The sequence below is a fragment of the Primulina tabacum genome, chromosome 5, assembly GCF_025594145.1.
Source record: "Primulina tabacum isolate GXHZ01 chromosome 5, ASM2559414v2, whole genome shotgun sequence".
In the NCBI taxonomy this organism is placed as follows: Eukaryota; Viridiplantae; Streptophyta; class Magnoliopsida; order Lamiales; family Gesneriaceae; genus Primulina; species Primulina tabacum.
In genome coordinates this window covers 29,194,269-29,213,442 of record NC_134554.1, presented here as the reverse complement: position 1 = coordinate 29,213,442, position 19,174 = coordinate 29,194,269, and the positions used below count along the sequence as shown (strand labels likewise).

General features: G+C 37.1%; 1 protein-coding gene across 1 annotated transcript; it reads right to left on the bottom strand.

Moving 5' to 3' along the window:
• Positions 1–363: 363 nt before the first annotated feature.
• On the bottom strand, positions 364–9,220 carry LOC142547401 (serine/threonine-protein kinase CTR1). The gene is made up of 16 exons (XM_075655682.1): positions 9,111–9,220; positions 7,726–8,965; positions 7,206–7,504; positions 6,983–7,127; positions 6,353–6,468; positions 5,228–5,418; positions 4,434–4,820; positions 4,296–4,336; positions 3,888–3,956; positions 3,100–3,200; positions 2,920–3,004; positions 2,750–2,848; positions 2,576–2,644; positions 1,790–1,921; positions 1,552–1,646; positions 364–816 (listed from the first exon to the last, which is right to left on the bottom strand). Exons 2-16 carry the CDS (start codon positions 8,599–8,601, stop codon positions 720–722), a joined length of 2,802 nt encoding a protein of 933 aa, XP_075511797.1. The 5' UTR covers positions 8,602–8,965; positions 9,111–9,220; the 3' UTR covers positions 364–719.
• Between the last annotated feature and the right edge of the window lie 9,954 nt (positions 9,221–19,174).

Sequence of the window (19,174 nt, the reverse complement as noted above, 5' to 3'; positions counted from 1 at the left end):
CACACCATGGTTTGCATCTATAAATTGGTAGCGTACAACTTCATTTAGATCCATCCCCCAACAAGCTTTCTAAGCATCCAAAGCTCAAGAAAGCATCTCAAGTGAGAAGAAAAAAATTTAGTGTTATGCTTGTGTGAGTTAGAGAAAATATTTTCTTGGTAATACTCGGGGTTGAGATTGTGAGAGATTGAGTGTTATATGCACTTGTAATATTTTCTCCCTATAATAAAAATTTACAGTAGTTTCGTGGACGTATCCTATCTTGGGTGAACCACGTAAATCTTTGTGTTCTTGTTGATTATTTTATTCCACATATTTTTTATCATCACGATCGTTATCGCTTCGGTATAATTACCCCAACAATTTCCATAGCAGCAAACTCAGAAATTGTATTAAATATATTGGTGTATCCTCGTATAACATGAAATGAAATCAGAAAACAGAGAATATAGTTATATTCATCTAGTAATATGGTCCATATGCTATTACTGTTCATTCAGAACACTACAATCAACGTTTTTCTTAATCCAACTAGGAGTTGTCCGCAAACAACAGTGATTATTCCTAATTATTTCGTTGTACGACTTTTGCCATGCTATATTAGCAATTTATGTACAAAGATTGCTTAGTACAAACTGTAAGCTTGATTGAAAAATCTTCAAATTTGTAAAGAAACGGAAAGGAGAGCGTTCCAGGGTAAAGATATGCTGGATGGAGTTTCATGGTCTTCCCATTCGTATGGACTGTACCGGAGATTTGAGCAACTTCTTCAATGTCCCAACGATATCAGCAAAAGACGGGCGTTGTGCAGGGTCGCTGTAAAGAAAGAAAGTTTGGTTACTAATTTCAAAAAGATATTGGCTAAGAAAACAGATTCAAAGATGAACTTGCTCATATTGTCCATATATCTTATTAATTAGCGCAAGGAAACACAAACCTTAATTACATTTGGTGATAATCGGAACAAACGGCGATGTAACTAGTACCGGATCTTAGACACTTGGTGATCATCGGAAGCAAGCAAAACAAACGGCGATGTAACTAGTAACGGATTCATATATCTTACTAACGCCTTCTAGATTTGGCAGTTGAAGAGATACTATTAAATCAGATTTAATACCTCTCATCAGAAATGGACCATCAGGGACCAATGGTTAACCGCTCAAATAAAAATATCAATCTTTAACTATAAATTTTCTTTTGCCACCAAACTATGTTATAACACGGACTAAATTCACGAGTTCACCTTTGACTCCTATCCCACAAGATTAAGGAATATCTGCCTCTACACTCCATCATGCATTTACCATCCTAAAGAACATATAATTTTCTCCATGATATCAAATCCATTAAAATGTGGTCTTTCATAGCCTAAGCAAACATCTTATTAGTTCAATCATCAAATTAGAGCAATTATTGCAACTTCAAGTATTATCCAAGTAATATTTACACAAATCATAGATGACTATAAACCAACTTACTTATACAACATATTTATTGAAATGAATCTTATAAGGTAGACGATAACTCAAAATGATAGTATTGTCTTACTCAGCCCAACAAGACTCCATCAGGGACGCCAATATCGAGCATGTGTTCTGGGGAATAGCAAGCCTCCTGTTCTGGAAAGCAACCGCTCCAACCACCTACGTGTTTTCAAAGATCATGGAACATAATCATGAAACATAAATAAAAGCATTAAATTATGGATAACCATTAAAAACGTATGAAAGACTATAAATGTAAAAGTTAGATTATACGTGACTTATAATACTAAATTGGATGAAACCTGGGCAGGGCTAAGTCCACTCCAAGGTTGTTGCTTTGTGACAAGCTCCCACAAAATCACCCCAAAACTATACACATCGGATTTTTCATTGGAGGGCTCCCCACGAAGAAATTCAGGGGCCATCCATTCAGGCTGAAAGGAAATGGGGAAGAGTCACATGCAGAATGCAGATTATGCAATACAAGAAAATGTTCGAACTTTGAAGTACATAAAAATAACAACTGATTTGTTGTAGGCATGTCGAAGTCACATTTGAGAGCATGAATGCATTCAAATATCATCTGGCTGGCACACAACTTTGACTCAATTGTGTTTTATTCATCATTTAACTCTTAGTGATTGACGCAAAAAAAAGAGATGACACAAGTCTTCTGATATACTTTAACCTTTATTACTACATTAACCAGTTCCCAATCATTAAACATTAAAAAAGAAACAATTTGTTTTGGTTAAACAATGAAACAACAAATCATGATAACGAGGGAGTGTATACCACAATGGATAAGGGAATACCTAAGGGCATGTAAAAGTTTTTTCGATGATCAATGAAGCAGCAACTACACAGAGACAGTATGAAGAATCAGAAACAAAAAAAAAATTTCTTCATTTCCTAAAACAATCACATGATATCTAATTTCCATGATCTTGAAACTTGATTTTATTTACCTATCTGTCTCTAAATGAAATACACTTGTACCTTATATGATTATATCATACAATTTTAACCACATTCCTCGGAGTTTGTTTAAGCTGTTAGCAACAGAGGGACAGAAAGATAGAGCTTACTGTTCCAGCAATGGACTTCGACGATATGAACGTGTTTGCTTTGAACCTTGACAAACCAAAATCGCATACCTGAGCCAAGTCATAAGCAATTATTCAGCTATATACTTCTTTTTGTAATATCCAGATATAGGCTTGATGGGGTAAAAATTTACCAGAGCAATAAGAGAATATTACCTTCACAGTCCAATTTTTATCAACCAATAGATTTGGCGATTTGAGGTCCCAATGGACAATAGGCGGCGTCAGACGATGAAGATAATTGATACACTTTGCCTACAATGCAACGTGCATCAGAAAACTAACTGTAAACCACAAAATAATATGAAGATACAATCAAAACTAACCACATCTAGAGCCATCCTTAATTGTCTCCTTTGATCTAAAATTTCCCCCGCAGCTGGTCTGTGTATAAGTCTGTATAGACTGCCTCTGCTCAATGGGAATCAATTACACAGAACTTAGCTTATATACAGTCCCCTTCAATATCATCTTCATTTTGTGTTAGTGGAACCAAAAAGGTATACCTTGGCAGATACTCTGTTACAATAGACAGATGTGGACGTTTTGTAACTGCACCCATGAACAGGACTACATTTGGATGACGTATACGTTTCATAATAGCGACCTTCAGAGAATCACAAAATATAATTTTAAGTTTAAATATTACAATACAGGGAAACATCAAAATACATCATATAATGCAATAACGCATAACACTGCGTAAACAAGCAATGGATCCATGAAAATAAAAAGTATGTGCTACGGTCAATATAACAGTTGAGACTAGAACTTTTAAATCAGAATACATCATATGGTACAACCCACAAGCTATGTTTGTTCTCGTCAAAAACAATTTCTCATCTTTATAAACAAAAATAACATAATTATCTCATTTTGCACTCACATGTTTTAACCATAAAAACAAACAATAAAATACTTGCTCATGTAGCATTATCCTAGGGGCCAGGTAAATTTTCACAAGGCATTAGTTGTCGCCCATTAAAGCCAATTATTGGAAGCAACAGAAACAAGATACTGTTTCCCACAGAGTATCATAGATTCCTTTCTGCAAAGGTATTGCAAACAGAAAATGGTAAGACAAGAAATCTAGTAAATCTAGCCGACAACTTACCAGCCACAAATTATCATCCAAAGTGTTATAGGTAAAGTTTCTAAGGACATTAGTTAAAGGACACATGCAAACAAAAAATAACATAACATTTCTTGTTATGATTAATAAATCCATTTAGGAAAGATAATGACGAGATAAATATCCAAATGAAAATGCTTAAATCTAGTTTACAATTCATACCTCTCTCAGGAACTCCTTCAACTGATCATCATGAAAATCCTGGATGGTTAGAACCTTAACTGCCACATCCTGCAATGTCGGAAGAATTCATAGGTAAATAAATGAAAGGAGAACCAAAAAAAGGAACCGAGTGATTTTTAATTGGCTGTCGCCATGATGAGCAAACACTCGATAATCGGCATTCTAAAACAAATGGGACATTGACAAAGCATAACACACCTAAACCGTGTATCATTTACTCCTTATTTTATTTCTTTATTTATTTGGAGTGTGTGCTAGTGGCAGAACAAACTGACAGATCATGAACATTGACTTTAGAAGTAACATAAGAATAAGCACAATCAAAGTTCAAGAAAAAATGCTATAGAATTAACTTAGTCATAAAAGCCAAAGACTTATAAAACTAACCGATCCATGCCATTCCGCTCGATACACGGTGCCAAAAGACCCTATAAGATTAATGACAGATGTATTACAACCCAAAAGTTGAAGAAATCAGCATCATCAAAATAAAAGAAATTCTGACTGCCAAAATCAGAGAAGTACCAGCACCAATACGTTCCTTAATATGTAAATCATCCCATGAGATCTCAAGCCAATCCATTGCAAGAGAAGGCTCCAGACTCAAGTACCTCGGCATGGTTATGGCAGAAGGTTTCCCATGATTGCGAAAAGTGTTTTTCATCTCCAACATTTTTTTGCTATCAGAGAAGGTTGCATTGGGAGGTTGGCTGTCAGCTTGACTTATAACTGCATTTTTCAATACACTAATCTCCTTCCTGGACATTTGTCTTGGGACTGTTGTGTCAACCCCTGGTTTAGAATAATCATCTTCATATGTTTTAGTACCAGAAACACCAAAAACTTCTGTTCTGCACCCATTGTCTTTTGCACTTTCCAGCAAACAAATACCCTTCATTTCATCCCCACTACCTGAAATACATCCTAGATGGTTCAATGGTTCGTAATTGAAGAAACTATGTATTGAAATTCAATTACTCATTCTTCTCCTACTTTTCTCTTTATTATTTTATTTAATTATTATTTTTTATATGTTTCCCTTTATTATTTTAGTTTACGAATCGAGTTATTGCATCTGCAGCCTTGAAAGAGACTGACGAACTGATCTCTCAAACAGTCCTTGATTTTCATAGAGCAAAATCAAGTAAGATAACACATTCAGCATCAGGATGACCTTTCTTGATCACCTAATAACACAATCCTCACGTGATTGATACCAATGCCAACATTCACATCACGCCCACCAATTTTAGATAGTACTCACTAATTGTACGGAACCTGAATAAAGTTACTGTAAAGACAAGTAAAGTATCATGAACCTGAATATAAAGGATTGTCAGAGCAACATGCATGCTTTGTCTTTACTGATTGGAACTCATTGATTAGATCAGGTCGCTGAAGGTGAGATGCTTGAAATGGTGAAGGCACAGAAGCAAGTATACTTCCATTTATTGATGAATCTGGGCCATGGACATTTCCCGGTTCTCCTACCAGATCAACAACATATTCCCTGATGAAACATTAATGTGTTAAACCATAAAATTGAAAAAGATAACTGGAGAAATATATTACTCCTAAAAAATATAAGTATACCAAAACATTAATTGACTTATATGAAGTTCTGGCCTAATATATTTGTGGTGTTGCAGTGTGTGACTATGTGCATTCACTAAACTAACAGGTGTGAGGAATCATTAATAACAGAAAATGATACAAAAGAACCTAGTTTGATGATAGCCATGCACAAGGAAGAGGAGAAGAAATGTCAATATATGGAGGAGAAAATACAGATAATGGCAGGTTAAAGAGAAAATATGGAGGGGCAAAACGAATTGGGTTCAAATGAGATATAGCGAATAGCCATTTTAAAATATTCCAAGATTAAGGAACATATGAGATTCTCGCAACCACTCTGACATTTTAGGCCACAAATTGAGGCGCTCAAGACGTCAAGGTGACTCCAGGTGGCATGTATGAACAACCACCACCCCCCTGGACCACAATAAAGTAGAGCGGTAACCAATTTGAATCATAAAATAAAAATACGAATAACAAATTAGTTCCTGATTATGAGCTATCACTTGCATTAACCACAATAAGTTTTTAAGATGTTGAACTCGTTTTAATTGGAATTCCCACATGATAAAATGGCATTCAATTCGTTAGAGATGATTTCCTCTCATTGCGGTTAAGGTAACGACTTTGGGCAAAAAAGAGTGATAAATGGTATAAGAAGAATAAGATATCATCACTCAAACATGAATTGGCACCATTCTTTATTATATTTCCATTTTCTTTCTTTCTTTTTTACAATCCAGTGAGGTGAATGTTCTGATAGATACGCAAATCTCAATGACATCAAATAAAAGGTAAGTAGGTCTTTAATCTACTACAACGGCATAGGTTATGAGAGATTATAAATATATAGAACGGAATTATTTTACCTGAGAAGCTTCCTTTCATCCTCAATTTTGACAAGACAAGAAGATCGATGGTCTGAAACACAATACTTGCAACCTTGAGCAATTCGGCATGGCAATCCTACATAGTCTGCTAGTTTCTGAATGCAAAAGTTAGCCTCGCGTCAAATACAAAAGTACTGATAATTATTAGCAATTTTATCATGGGCACAAATAAAGATGTTTGCAATATATCTGAATGGTTCGTCAGCTCACATTCCTTCAAGAAAAGAACCCTCATCCTATCATACCCCAAGGTTATAAACAGAAGGACGAGTCTATTTTTACTTGATTTGTTATAAGAAGAAATTTGGTAAGGCAAGAACCGACAGAGTGTAGACAAGAAAGATATATGAATCTAGACATAGTCTCTACTTGGTTTTGTAAACATGTCATTTGAAGGTATAATTGGCCGACTTCCCCCTGGAAGAAATTCTAACCTAAAGAACACATAGTTGAGAACACGTAGGTGTCTTAGTCGTCCCCTGAAATTACAATAAATCCCTAGTGGCTGATACACAACACCTTTAGATCACACACTTCTGAAAAGAGTTAACGCTAAATAAGATTGTGAGGAGGGTTATGCTTGTATACTGGAGTTGGATATACAATAACCTTGAACAGTATAGCACGGTGCCTGCAAAGACCCATGGAGAGGTTACCAATTGGAATCACTATGCATTTGTAAAACTCTTTGAATCTCTGGGTGACTGATGTCCATCCAAGGTGGAGGTCACCTTGCTCTAATGGAAAAGAGCCCCTGAAAGTTCACAAACCTGATTAGCTTTAGAAGAAGTATACAACGTACAAACTTTTAGAACTCTATGGTGAATCCCACCCCATGTAGAGAGCAACAAGTTTTCCAAGTTTTTCTGCCAGAACTAGTGTACTCTCCGCAGAAAAATAAATCTCTTGAGCTTTATCTTCGAGCTCTCTGAGCTGTGAGTCTCCTTGTCGATCAACCAGAATTACCTCCAGTGATGCATCATTTTGTTCCACAGTTTTTAGCGCCGCCAAGGAAGGCATCCTTCTACCTTCCACGGAGTCATTGCACATCAGCCATAGATACGGCTTCATTCCCAAAATATTGTAGAACCCATCTGAAATTTTGTCAGAGTAAGACAAGCAACCAGTTACCTGAAACGAAGAGATAAAAAAACACAATTATATTGAAGTCGTGGTTATTCCACAGTAGAACCTTAGAAACTTATTTCTATACACTGTGACAAAGGACTAACTTATAGTACCTTTAAGAACATCATTAAACAAATCATCCATGAAACATAATTTAATTAACTTGAAGTAGTTTCAATACGAGTAATCAATTTCTTGTCAAAAAGAAAACAGTATAATAATACCCAGAGCCGATAGGAGACTCTTTCCATATCAGAAGACCCTCCAACAGTTACTTCACTTGTGCGCTCTTGCGGAAGTAAAGGCTCTGCAGCAAGCGTCGCCTGCTCAATAATCCGTTTGGCCAGCTTAAGCTGCAAGCAGTAGCCTTCTTTGTACATTTGCACCAATCCACTATCAATGTTTTCCTTTCTCCTACCACCCTCGATCTCCCCCTCCGCATTCTCCTCCTTACCTGTATTTGAATCCTGAGGGGGTAGTACTGCAGAAGTCAATGACCAATCCCCGTCCAAAGTAGTCCCCGAAAACAAGCTCCCGCTGTAGCTTGTGCTCCCAAAACTAGACAATCTCTGCAATGAAACCTGCCTCTCATAGTCCCGTCCCTTCCCTTGCACCCGATCATTACTATAGCTACTTGCATCACTCAATTGCCTCTGCAATGACAACCGCCGCCAGCCATAGTCCCCTATAGGTTGAGCTGGCTCAGGCTGCAAAAGTAGCTCCCTCTCATCATCTTCAATCAATCTGATCTCCGCAGGATTGACGTGAAATGATGATTTTTTAATCTTTTTCTTCTCAGAAAGCCAATCCACGAAGGCTGCAGTCTGTTTCCCGTGAATTTTATCACCCGTGAATCCATGAGAAAGTCCTACTTTGCAGTCCTTATCACCATAATTTTTATCAGCACCACGCTTGTCATTACTACTATTATCATCTTTATGGAGTTCTTCGTTGACGCTGACCTCTACGAGCTCACAGGCACCTGACTTTCCGCCACCAATCACACATTTCTTCCCGTGATCCGAAACCAACTTTGAAGACTCGTTAAAATTGCGGTCAGGAAACTGCCTCGGGAAAAAGTAAGTAGTTCGATGCGGCATCTTTTCTCACGTGAAAACAAAACACACGAACTTTTCACAAAAATCCCAACCCCCAACAAATTTCTGCTTTTCGATTTACTCTATTTCTCTTTCTATACATCCACATCAAACTTCATCAACTCGACCCCGACTTCCGTGAAAGCGATAATACCTTAAAAAGTCCCATCGTCAAAAAACGAACCGAAACCCATTTCAATCATAGACACAACGACGTAGATCAATCATCGGAACAGAACCGCCATCAACCCAAATCCAAGCTCGAATCGCTACTGCCCTCAAAATAAACACATGAAACGAAACGATAAACATATACTACAACACAAGGTACGCAGGAAGCGGTCTTCTTCTTTTTCAGTGGACCATTCTGAAAACCATAAAATCACCGAAAATGAAACAGAGAACATGCGCGTGTTCCACGCAGAACATAAAATAATGAAATCAGTGACAGTTTAACGCCATTACAACATAAAAATCAGCAAATTGAAAAGAAAAAGTATCGAATATCGTACGAGGAACAAAGCTTTTCTTGATTTAGTACGAGAGATGGAAGAACAACCAAAAATAAAAAATAAAAAGTGCTGGATTATTTTAAGCAAGCAGTGGGAAATAACAGTCAAATGATCTGCGGGAAAAAGATTGGAAATTTATATGTGCGGCACGCATATCTAACGTGCGCTAGTGGCCGTGGCGTTGCATGCGCACCTCTCCCCTGCTGCCACGTGGACTCTGATTGAGCTTCCAGGTCGACACGTAGGCTTGTTGAGGTAAGGGCGGAGCCACATGGCCCACCCGGGCTGTAACCCGCACGGCCGTTATATTTTTATTTATATATATATATATTAAGATTTTGATGCAAATTTATATTTAATATGGGGAACAGAAAAATAATGACAAAAAATCTAAAAACTTAAAATTTTGTATTTAGTTCAAGTAAAAAAATGAAGATATTTTTCAGTAAAATTAAAATTTTAATCCAAAAAACTTAATTATTATAAAATTAATATACATATATTATTTTGTATTTTGTAAAAAAAAAATAGTTACATAAATATGGAATTTCTAACTCTGTCACGGGTTGAGACACCTGTAAAAGTACTCCACGAAAAATATATATATATACATATTATATTTTCTTTGAAAATTTAGTGTCCTTCCAAAAAATACAACATTAAATCAGTCTTTGTCATATTCATGTTTTCGAGTCATATATATAAATAAATAATATATTAATTTATTTTTCATGAACTTTATTGAATAAAATTTGTAAACTAACTTTCAGAATCATAATTTTGAAAATTCTATGCATATTTATTAGATGTTAATTTCTTGATATTTAGCTATATATAAATATTTAATATATTATTATTTAGTTCCATGTGTTGGCAGAAGACCGCCAATGGTCAACCGGGAAAGAGCCATGCATGAATTGAAAGACAAATTTGGCCTTTCCGCATGCACTTCTCTTAAATTGACGTCTCAACTTAAAATTTGATGATTTAGAACATGTATTTTCGTATATGACTAACATCCGGAACTTTTTGGTTTGTTAGTGGGTTAATTTTTGAATTAATGAAGTTGTTTACGGACCACATTAACTAAATAAATCGTGTTGAGAAAACCTCGTGTGAGGCAGGTTCGTCCCAGAAATATGATGATGAAACTCATTTATAAATCTAATTAATAAAAATTATATATTCCAATTTTTCAATTGATACAACATTCGACGATGATAGTGTACTCAGCCAAGACAAAAAAGTTTCTGTTGGAGCGGGCCATATATGTTAGATATGAGCCTACACTAGTAGTAGAATTTCATGATAGACTCGTCAAATTGGGTTAGACCCGTCGGACCGGCCCGTCCCGCTATAAAAATTGAACGGGTTGGGTTGATAAAATAGCAGCCCGTTTGGAGGCGGGCCAAATGGGCTGAGCCCATTTGGGTTGCGGGCCAAGACGGGTCGAGCCAAACGGGGCGGGCTGGCCCGCCAAATTAGGATAAAATTTTATATTTTTACGTTTTATATAAAAATTGGAATAAGTTTCATGTGCCTCCATGTTTTAGAACAAATATATTGATAATTTTATCTTAGAACAAATTTATTGATAATTTATTCTTACAACAAATATACATAAAGAAAATAAAAAAGAAAAATTTACAGATATACATAAAGAAAACAAAAGGGAAGAAATTCCTGTAAATTTTATTCAAGAATCTTAAAATAATTTTTAAGCATAGCAGTTGTTTGTGAACCCAAGAGTGGTTTCGTTTGAGGTCCGACGAGTTGCAGTGAAATTTTGTGGACCCGACAGAGGTTTGCTAATTATGTGTATTGTTGAAGACATAATATTTTTTAAAATTTACAACAGTCTCTTTCCTTGACTTTATGTTCTCTTTCATGTCTCAATCTTCATGTTTGGTTTAAACACTTTACTTTTTATGGATTATGTTATATGTTTTTCTTAATTTCTTATTTCAATATTTTTAATTATTTTATGAAACTCTTTGACTGAAATATGTTTAGCATTTTTTCTTAAAAAAATAAGCGGGTCGGCCCGCCTAACCCGCGACCCAAGGTGGATTGGGTTGGGTTGACCATTTAGAAGCCCGCCCCGCCTAATGGCAGGTTGCGGCGGGTGGCGGGCTGGCCCGCCAACCCATTTTAACATGTCTATTTCATGATATATCCAAGAAATAAACGAAGTAATAAACATATAACTATAAAAATATATGTATGTGAAGTGAAAATGGTACTAATTTACTTCACATTAAAATCGAAGTTATCCAATAAAAAAAATCTTGGTAAGTCCGAGTCTTAGATTTTATACTTCAAATCTTGTATATCTAGAGATATATGTATTTATCCGAGAAAACAAAACAGATCAAAATTAGGCAAGTCGTAAAGAAAAAGTAGGATTAGAGATTAGAAATTTGGGAAATAAGATTTGGGTATTGGGATTCTAATTTTTGTCATTATGTTTTTTTTTAATGTAAATATTTTATAGCTAGGAAATAAATTGAAGGAATGGGTTCGCTTATTCACGAGTCTATGTGTAGAAGTTATTTGGTGGGGAACTCAAATCTTCGTTATTTTTAAACTTTAAAATCCTATTTTTTAAAAAAATTTGTAAAATTCGAAACTTGCAAGTTTAAAATACTCAACATTTTCAAAATCCAAAAATTAATTTAACATTTAAAATCTACAGTGCATAAAATCCATAAATCGTCAATTAAAAAAAGTTTACGTCAACCATTAACATGATCAACACTAACTTCAAAATAAAACATAAAATCTCTAATTAAATTATTAACAAAATCTTTAAAACTTTGACTATCAAGCTAATGTAGAAAATAATGTCTCTAGGGAGTGTACGCCGGACTCGATCCACTCAAGCGTCAGCGCCTCCCCCAATCTCTCCTCACCTGCAACATTCAAACCTAGTGAGTCTAATGACGTAAATAGAAATACGATCGTTGGGCTCCCACTAGGGCCTTCTCACGTAAACGGACTCCCTCTAGAGCCTTCTCTCTCACAATATTCCTAATAATCATATATCATATCATTTTTATCACGGCCAATTCACATCCTTAAAAAAAAATTTCTTTTTTAATTCATAAAATATCGCGTTCTTTCCAAATTCGTAAAATAGCATTTTAACAGTGAAAATTGCACAGCTTTATCATAAATCATAAAATCTCATATTTTTCATCGTAAACGTTTTAAAATATCATTTAGCATGTTTATGATTCTTCGAGACACTGCCAACCCTTTTTGTACTACCTAGGTGTAAAATGATCGTTTTGCCTTTGGACCCTAAAATTCTCGATTTTGAATTTTTCTCACTTTATTGACCGGAGACTATCCAAATAATTATTTAAGCCTAAATTTGACTTCCAATAATTTTATTTAACGTGAACTCGAGGCTTTTGATTTATTTTCTTAATTACTAAATTGTAAATCGTTTTAATCCCAAATTAATTCTAAACTTAATATTTTCTTCCTAAACTTTAAACACACACTTTTTACACCTAAACTACCCTCTTGAACCATTAATCGACCCCTGTGGACCATGATTCGAACCGCTTCTCTTCCTGACCTCAAAATCGAACCATAGCCTATATACATTAAGCCACAGCTTGATGCACCACCGAGCCCTTGACCAGACCTACCCCTGACCCTCCTGAACCATCATGGACCAGCGCACTAGCCCCAGCCCATGCATGAAGCCCACTTTGCGCATGAACCTGAGCCGCGCCCCTCTCTTATTTTCCTAGAATCCTAGCCATACGAGGACTCTCCTAATCCTCCAACCAGCGAACCCAAACACACCTAGCCATACCTGGACCCTCTTCTAGATCCGGCTGGACCAGCCAAGCAAGCCCTAAGGCGCACCGTGCTGCACCCCCTCCTGAATCATACCACCCGCACGCACGCATGGGGAGAGTCCTTGTGCGTGTTGACTCTTCTCTCTCGCTGCTGCTGCATACAGCACCTCATGGACTCCTTATAGCATCTCAGCCAAGCCACGCATAGGCCCTGACCCAAGCCTCATGTTCCGCCTCCCCTTAAGCGAGCCCTAGGATCCGTGCAAGACACACAAACCCTAGGTTCATCTAGCTAACCCAAGCGCAGCCTCCTTGCTATTTTCCATACCTCGTCTCCACCTTAAACCACCCTTATTCCATCCTTTAAACACCCTATGTTGGTGGCCTAACCCTTGGGAATCATAACACATTCATATACGCATGAAATTCGTCAAAACTTTCGAAATAATCATTCATATGTTAAACGATTTGTACCTAATTATTTTTCATGCAAAAATAATTAAAAAAATGCATAATATGATTTGAATGGTGCATCAGAGAAGTTTAGAAGCGTGCCTTTGCGTTTTAGAGCGCTCGAATATGCGATCGTTGGCGTGGATTGCGAAGGGACACAAACGGGTGACGAAAACTCCTTGATTCTTCCCTCCTAATTTTCGAAAAAAATTATGTGTGTGTTGTGCGTGGAATTTTGGCTGAATGGGGTGCTAGAACCCTAGGATTTTCTTTTTATAAAATTCGAAAATTGTATTTATAATTTTTTAGGGTTTTGGGCTTTTTGTTTAAGGATAATTGGACCTTCTAATCTTAGGTAAATTAGCTCCAATAATACACATCTAATTGCAAAATAAAAGTTTACAAAATTTGTTTTCAAAAATAATAATTTTTGGGCTTTTAAAAGTCCCTCGTTTGACCAAAACCGGCTTTTTCGATAAAATCAAGCTCGTCTCCTAAAATAATTTGGGCTCCAGCATTTTTTTTAGAAAAAATTAATCATATTTAATCGTATTAACAAGCCTTAAATATATTTATTGAAAACATTTTATCTTGGTCGTTTTTGGTCTCTTTTTCTTAGCCAATTATTGAATATTCGGATAAAATCTTCAATTCTCATGAAATCATGCAATCTAATCATTTAATCATGTAATTAGGCTTCAAGCATATAATATACAACAATTAAGTATTTAAACTCAATTAAATAAAACAATTAAGCAATTTAAATAATTTGCATGCATGTGGTTTACGTGAGTTGGCTTTTTGGACGTTACAAATCCTCCTCTCTTAAATAAAATTTTGTCCTTGAAATTAAGACTTACCGAATAGTTCGGGGCAGCGACTCCTCATCTCTGACTCAGTTTCTCAAGTGGCTTATTCTTACGAGTGATTTAGCCACTGGACTTTGGCCATTTTTATTACCTTGTTCCACCATCTTCTCTCTTGACTATCCAAGATTTGAGTAAGCATCTCATCATAAGACAGATTTGGTGTAAGTTTCAGTGGCTCAAAGTTCAGTACGTGTGAAAGGTTTGATATGTACTTGCGGAGTATCGATGTATGGAAGACATTGTGGACTCCTGCGATATTAGGTGGCAACATCACTCGATTTGCTAATGCTCCCACTCTTTCGAGTATCTCAAATGGTCTAATGAATCTTGGACTAAATTTGTCTTTCTTGCCCAATCTCATAACACCCTTCATAGGTGTTATTTTATAAACATATGATCACCTATTTCAAACTCGAGATCTCGTCTTATTTTGTCTGTGTAGCTCTTCTGTCGACTCTGAGCAGTTCTCATTATGTCTCCGATCTTGGCGACTATTTCATCGGTGTGCTGAACTATCTCGGGTCCCAACGTAGTCCTCTCTCCTACCTCGTCCCAATGAATAGACGATCTACATTTCCTTCCGTAGAGTGCCTCTTATAGAGCCATCCCAATAGATGACTGATAGCTGTTGTTGTAAGTGAACTCCACTAGAGATAGTTTTGGTTCCTAACTCCCTTGAAAATCGAGCACGCAGTCTCAGAGTAGATCCTTTAAAATTTGTATGACTCTCTCAGACTGACCATCTGTCTGAGGATGAAATGTGGTACTGAGTAGTAGGTTGGTTCCCAAGGCCGCATGTAAACTATTCCATAATGATGAAGTGAATCGTGTGTCTCTGTCTGACACTATAGAGACAGGGATTCCATGCAGGCTGACTATCTCTCGATTGTATAGCACCGTGATGGGATCGGTTCTAGACACCTACGAGGGTGCTTCAAACACAATATTCTCAGTGAGCTATAATAGCTCGTGTTCTAAGAATGTAAACATTGATAAATTAAATCGAGTTTGGTTATAAACCAAGCGGAAAGTACTCGAAGTAATCATTCGTTAAGAAAGCTGATCATTTTAAAGCTTTTAGCTTGTGTCAACTGACTAACTGAAATAAGAGGGATCAGTTCTTGCTTATATTAGTTCAGTTATTGTGAAAACTGAACTGATATCAAATCGAACTGATCAAATCAGTTTAAAACAATAGTTAAACAGTTAAATACACAAGATATGTCTATGGAAGTTTGGAGACTTCAACTGTTCCAACGTCACACATTCTACCACCTCGGGTAGGATCAACTAGAAGACTTTTATTTATACAACACCTTGGACAAACCCACTCAGCTTAGGACTTACGCTACTGTCTAATTGAACTCCTAGTCTAGACTGAAGGCAGCATCGTTCTAGCCAACACTTGTTTAACGTCTATGTGTCAAAGACTACATACACAAGTTTAATGTCTTTATGCAAGATACTCAGTATGCTCGATTCTCTATGTATATGTGAGTGTTGGTGTGTGCATGTGTGAGAACTGATCTATGAACACAACATGAAAGTATTCTCACACACTGAGGGAGTTATGCTTCTAATCTATTCTGATAATACGTTGAAGTATTCCCTCAAATCTAGGTTGGTTGCTTGTTGTAAGCTATTATGAATTGAGTGTGCCCTATCTTCCTCTCTCTGTTTTTCACACACTTCTTTGTTAATGGTCTTGGTCTTATATTTATAGAGGCAATGTGACCGTATATCAAGACTCATCAAATATGTTCGTTGCATTTTGAATTCGTTCCTCGAAATTGTGTCTTGTCTTTTCTGACAGTCATTCTGAAATGTCTCGATTTTAAGCTCTGCTGTAACATTCATTATTGTCCTTTGATTGGACAATTTCCTTCTTTAATACGCACATCTAGATTCCACTTAGATAAGCTTGTCTTGTTCTGCAAACTGGTCGGCTGCTAACTGATGTTCTGAACTGCTCAATTGAACTGGTCTTCAAATGGTGTGGTGAAATCAGTTGCCTCGTCAGCTGAACTGATTTCATAATTCAGATGAACTGGTCAGTTGGGCTCTTCATCAGTTGAACTCTTCATCAACTGACCGGGATTATGAAGGTCTTCTATTGAATTACCTATCAACTGAACTGGTCTTTAATATTTCAGTTGGACTAGTTCAGTTTGGGCAATCGGTTGGCACTTTCAGTTTGCTTCTCGATAGCTTCAGTTTTCGCTCAGTAACTGATCGGTTCGAAGCCTTATCAGTTTCAATTTTTTGTGTACTTAGGTAAATTAATTAGAAACAAAATAACAAGTTTTGTTAACATCAAAATCATGCCTGATCAGTTTGACCTTTCTGCGTACTTAGGTAAATTAATTATAAACAAAATAACAAGTTTTTTTAACATCAAAATCAAGATTGCGAACATGAAATGTTCCAACACTCTGCATACTGTGTCATAGAGAAAGTCGTCTTAACAGGTAGAAAATGTGTTGATTTAGTAAGACGGTCCACTATTACCCAAATGACATTGAGTCCTTTCACCATCTTTGGCAATCCTACTACGAAATCTATAGTAATGTTCTCCCACTTCCACTCGAGAATGGGAAGTGATCGAAGCATTCCTGCTAGTCTTTAATGCTCTGCATTCACTTGTTTACATGTCAAGCATTCGGATATAAAGCACATAATATCTCGTATCATTCCCGGCCACCAATATAAAAGTTGCAAGTCTTTGTACATCTTTGTACTTTTGGGATGAATAGAATAAGGGACACTATGAGCTTCAGTCATAATGTCAACTCTAAGTGAATCATCACTAGGAACCCATAGTCGATCTCGATATCTAACAATGCCATCCTTGATTGAATATAACATGATGCCCTCAATTCATCTCGTTGTCTCCATTTCTGCAATTACTCATCATTAGGCTGTCCGGCTCAAATTCTATCTCGTGGAGTGAACTGTACTATCAAGGTAGTGAGATTAGGGACCTCTCCCCTAATATAAACTTCAAGATCAAACCGCTGAATTTCCACTTGTAGAGGCTTCTGCACCAAGACTGTCCATTTCATACTCAAAGCATCTGCAACTACATTAGCTTTGTCGGGATGGTAGCTAATGTTACAGTCGTAATCCTTTACAAGTTCTAGTCACCTTCTTTATCTCATGTTCAGGTCTTTTTCAATGAATAAATACTGAAGACTTTTATTGTAACACCTCAGATTCGACGACTACCCTCATTGTACCAAGACAAGTCTTTCCGCGTGCTTATGTCCTCACTCACACGCACCTTGAGAAACTTCCCACGGAGGCCACCCATCCCAAAATTTCCTCAAGTCAAACACGCTTAACTTTGGAGTTCTTATGTGATGAGCTACCGAAAATAAAATGCACCTTCTTGATATGAGTAGTACCTATCAAATCTTTTAAGCCCTTCTCAACTGCACAGTCTTATACTTGAACAGTTTTGGAATCTCTCTCATTCCGGTGTAAGATCGGTTCATTCATGTTTCCTTCGCCTATAAGCCTGTCAGGACCCGCTCATTTTCCATGCAACCTCATGGCATCAGCGATCACCCCCCGTCCCTCTTCGGCCTCGGACCTCACATTCCCACCAGCTTCCGCTTGGATCGTCCTTGAACCACACAATATTAGGAAAGCCTGGAAAGGTCGGCTTTGATACCAACTGACGACTGTCCTCAATGTACCAAGAGGATTTTTTCCAGCGTGCTTATATCCTCACTCACATGCACCTGAGAAACTTCCCACGGGGGTCACCCATCCCAAAATTTCCCTAAGTCAAGCACGCTTAAATTTGGAGTTCTTATGTGATGAGCTACCAAAAAGAATATGCACCTTCTTGATATGAGTAGCACCTATCAAATCTTTTAAGCCATCCTCAATTGCACAGTCTCATACCTGAACATTTTTGAATCCCTATCCTTCCGGTGTAAGATCAGTTCATTCATGTTCCCTTTGTCTATAAGTTTGCCGGGAGCCGCTCATTGTCCGTACAACCTCATGGCACCGACGATCACCCCCTGCCCTCTTCGGCGCCGGGCCTCACATTTATGATCGTGTATATTTTGAATTTATCACCATACAATTAGTGCCTCCAAATTTTCAACGCAAATACGACTGCTGCAAGCTCAAGATCATGCGTCGGATAATTCTTTTCATGTAATTTCAGCGGTCTAGACGCATACGCTATGACTCGCACATGTTGCATGAGCACTGCGCCAAGTCCGAGTTTCGAAGCATCGTTGTACAACACATATTACCCTTGTTCTATCGGCATAGCTAGAAATGGCGTGGCAGTGAGTGCTTGCTTCAACTGATCAAAGCTATTTTGACATTTTGGTTCCCATAAAACTCACATTTTTCTTCGTCAATGATGTCAATGGTACTACAATGGACGAAAAACCTTTGATGAACTTATGATAGTAGCCAGCCAAACCCAAGAAACTGTGGATTTTCATCACACTTCTAGGCACTGGCCATTCTTTCACTGACTCGACCTTATATGGGTCGACCTCTACTCCCTCTTTTGACACAATGTGGCCTAAGAATGCCACCCTCTCAAGCCAAAACTCACACTTGCTGAAATTTTCATATAATTTCCGATCTCGTAATACTTGCAAGGTCGTCTTCAAGTGCTGATCATGCTCCTCTCGGCTCTTGGAATATATCAAAATTTCATCGATGAAAACAATAATAAATAGATCAAGGTACGGCTAAAATACACGATTCATGAGATCCATGAAGATCGCCGGAGCATTAATCAATCCAAAGAGCATCACTAAAAAGTCATAATGTCCATAACGCATTTTGAAAGCCATCTTGTGCACATCCTCCTCTTTTACTCTCAGCTAGTGATATCCAGACCATAGATCTACCTTTGAAAATACCGAAGCTCCTTGCAATTGATCGAACAAAT

Bases quoted from the DNA above. Each gene is read 5' to 3' on its own strand.
- LOC142547401 (XM_075655682.1), bottom strand. From the start codon at position 8,601: ATGCCGCATCGAACTACTTACTTTTTCCCGAGGCAGTTTCCTGACCGC. The intron at 1,922-2,575 runs GTAAGCTCTATC...ATTTCCTTTCAG, and splicing joins CGAAGTCCATTGCTGGAACA to CCTGAATGGATGGCCCCTGA. The intron at 817-1,551 runs GTAAGACAATAC...CTTTCTTTACAG, and splicing joins ATGGAGTCTTGTTGGGCTGA to CGACCCTGCACAACGCCCGT.